Genomic DNA, 2054 nt, shown 5'->3' with positions numbered 1-2054 from the left:
CATCTAAGAGGTTTTTATACACATGGCTAATGTTAATCTTACAAAATCATAAAACCTTGCAGATTAGCGTCAACTAAGAGGGATATTCAGAGATCCAACAATCCCACATTACACTATAATTTCTCACACTTCGTGAAAGGGAGACACTGTTGCAGTGTCGGGGAGCTGAAACGCCAACACCTGCAAACCCGGTTGCGAAGAATCAGTGTTTAACATGCTGTTTCTGGTGCTGGATTTCCCATTTGGTGCTCCCAGCTTGTTTTTTTGTTTGTTTTGTTTTGTTTTTGATAAATGACCATGTCAAGCAAGGAATGACCATGTCAAGCACTTATATAGGCATAAAGTACATCCCCACTACCCAACAGGGCATTATATTAGTAATCCTTATGGGCTAATCAATGGTTCACAGCAGCTTAGGAGAGTGACAAGAACCCTCTGCTAAATCATGATCCCAAAAGATGTTGATGTACACGGCTCTTAATAGATTGAGCTCCATAACCAGTGATTTCTCCAACTACACTGTCTGGGAGTCCATTCCAAACATGGACTGCAACATGGACGAAAGTTATGCCGGTTGACAAGGTTCTTGAGACTGGCTCAGTCAGTGCATGACTTGGCATTGAGAGACGACTGGCTCGTCTGATCACGAAAGGCTTGGGCAGCAATGCTTTCAAGTCTGGCGGGCACAAGCTGGTATGCATCTTGTAGAGCACAGATGCAGCAGCCACCTGTCGTCTGTGATGTAAAGAGGGGATGTTAAGATCAATTCTTGCCTGCTGCTCGTCAACACCAATAATCCTCAATGCTTTGCTCTGTATGGAGTCAAGGAGCTTCAGGGTGGTGGTTGAGGCACTCATCCAGCATAGTGAGGCATACTCCATAAAACTACAAACCTGGGCCTTGTAAACTGTGGCTTTCCCTTTTACATCAAGCTTGTTTGCTACCCTCCTTAGTGCTTCAAGCTTCTGTCCAGCTCTGGCAACAGTGTTGGAAATGTGCTTAGCCCAGGTGAGTTTTTTTATCAATAGTAACACCCAGGATTTCCAGCTCATCCATCTCTGCCAGTTTTGTGTTTCCAAAATAAAGGTCTAGTCTAGTTGGATTCCTCTTTCTTGAGATAGTCAGGGCTTTACACTTGGAGGGCTCGAAGGTGACTTTCCACTTGTCTGCAAAGATCCTCTTTCTCTCCCGGTCCCGGTTAAGGCTCGCTGTTGCAGCCATGCTGTCATCACTGGATCTGATCTCACAAAATAGGGTGGAGTCATCTGCATATAGATACAGGGTGTTCTTGCATTCATCTCCCAGATCATCAATAAAGACAGTAAATAGCAGCGGGCCCAGGATTGAACCTTGTGGTACAGAGGCATTGATGGACGTACTGTTTGAGGATTGACAGATAGAACCACTTTGATGGACCGATTGGATAGGTAGCTCTCAATCCAGGTCAGAAACTTGCCAGAAACTCCTTTGCCTTTCAGCTTGGAGCAAAGTCCTTTGTGCCATACCTTGTCAAATGCTCCTTTGATGTGCAGGACAATTAGACGCACTTCATGATCTCTGTCTAGAGCGTTAGACCATTGCTGAGAGAAGATGGTTAAGATGTCAGCTGTGCTGTGATGAGATCTAAAGCCAAACTGCCTGTCTGAAATGAGATGGTGCTACAACAGGCATTTCTGAAGCTGCTTTTGTACTACTGCCTCCATAACCATGCTGATGTTACTAAGAAGAGAGATGGGGCGGTACATGGATGGATTGGACTTTGAGTCCCTCTTATGGACCGGGATGACTGAAGCACACTTCCACTGGCTGGGAAAAATACTACCTTTGCAAAGCACAGCTCAAATAGGCGGCTGAGAGGTCTTGCTAATTCAGCACTGCACTCTTTTTGGATTCTATTGGGAATCTCATCAGGTCCATTAGCTTTATCAGGTTCTAATTTTCGCAAGAGCCTCCTGATGTCCTTGGCCTTGAAAACTACGGAGTCCTTAGAATTTGGTGGTATCCCCTTTACTTCTGGAGCAGGTTCTTCTGCATTCTCAAGTTGGTATTCCAGC

At 45.1% G+C, this 2054-nt stretch overlaps 1 protein-coding gene across 1 annotated transcript; it reads right to left on the bottom strand.

The window, feature by feature from the left end:
* Positions 1–443: 443 nt before the first annotated feature.
* Positions 444–1052, bottom strand: LOC140142262 (uncharacterized). The gene has a single exon (XM_072164230.1). The coding sequence runs from the start codon at positions 1050–1052 to the stop codon at positions 444–446; it is 609 nt and encodes a 202-aa protein (XP_072020331.1).
* Positions 1053–2054: the final 1002 nt, after the last annotated feature.

The sequence above is a fragment of the Amphiura filiformis genome, chromosome 20 (genome assembly GCF_039555335.1).
Source record: "Amphiura filiformis chromosome 20, Afil_fr2py, whole genome shotgun sequence".
NCBI lineage: Eukaryota > Metazoa > Echinodermata > Ophiuroidea > Amphilepidida > Amphiuridae > Amphiura > Amphiura filiformis.
The sequence above is the reverse complement of the archived record's forward strand: the minus strand, read 5'-3'. Positions and strand labels throughout refer to the sequence as shown.

Coding starts and splice junctions, on each gene's coding strand:
- LOC140142262 (XM_072164230.1), bottom strand. CDS start 1,052: ATGAGCTGGAAATCCTGGGTGTTACTATTGATAAAAAAACTCACCTGG.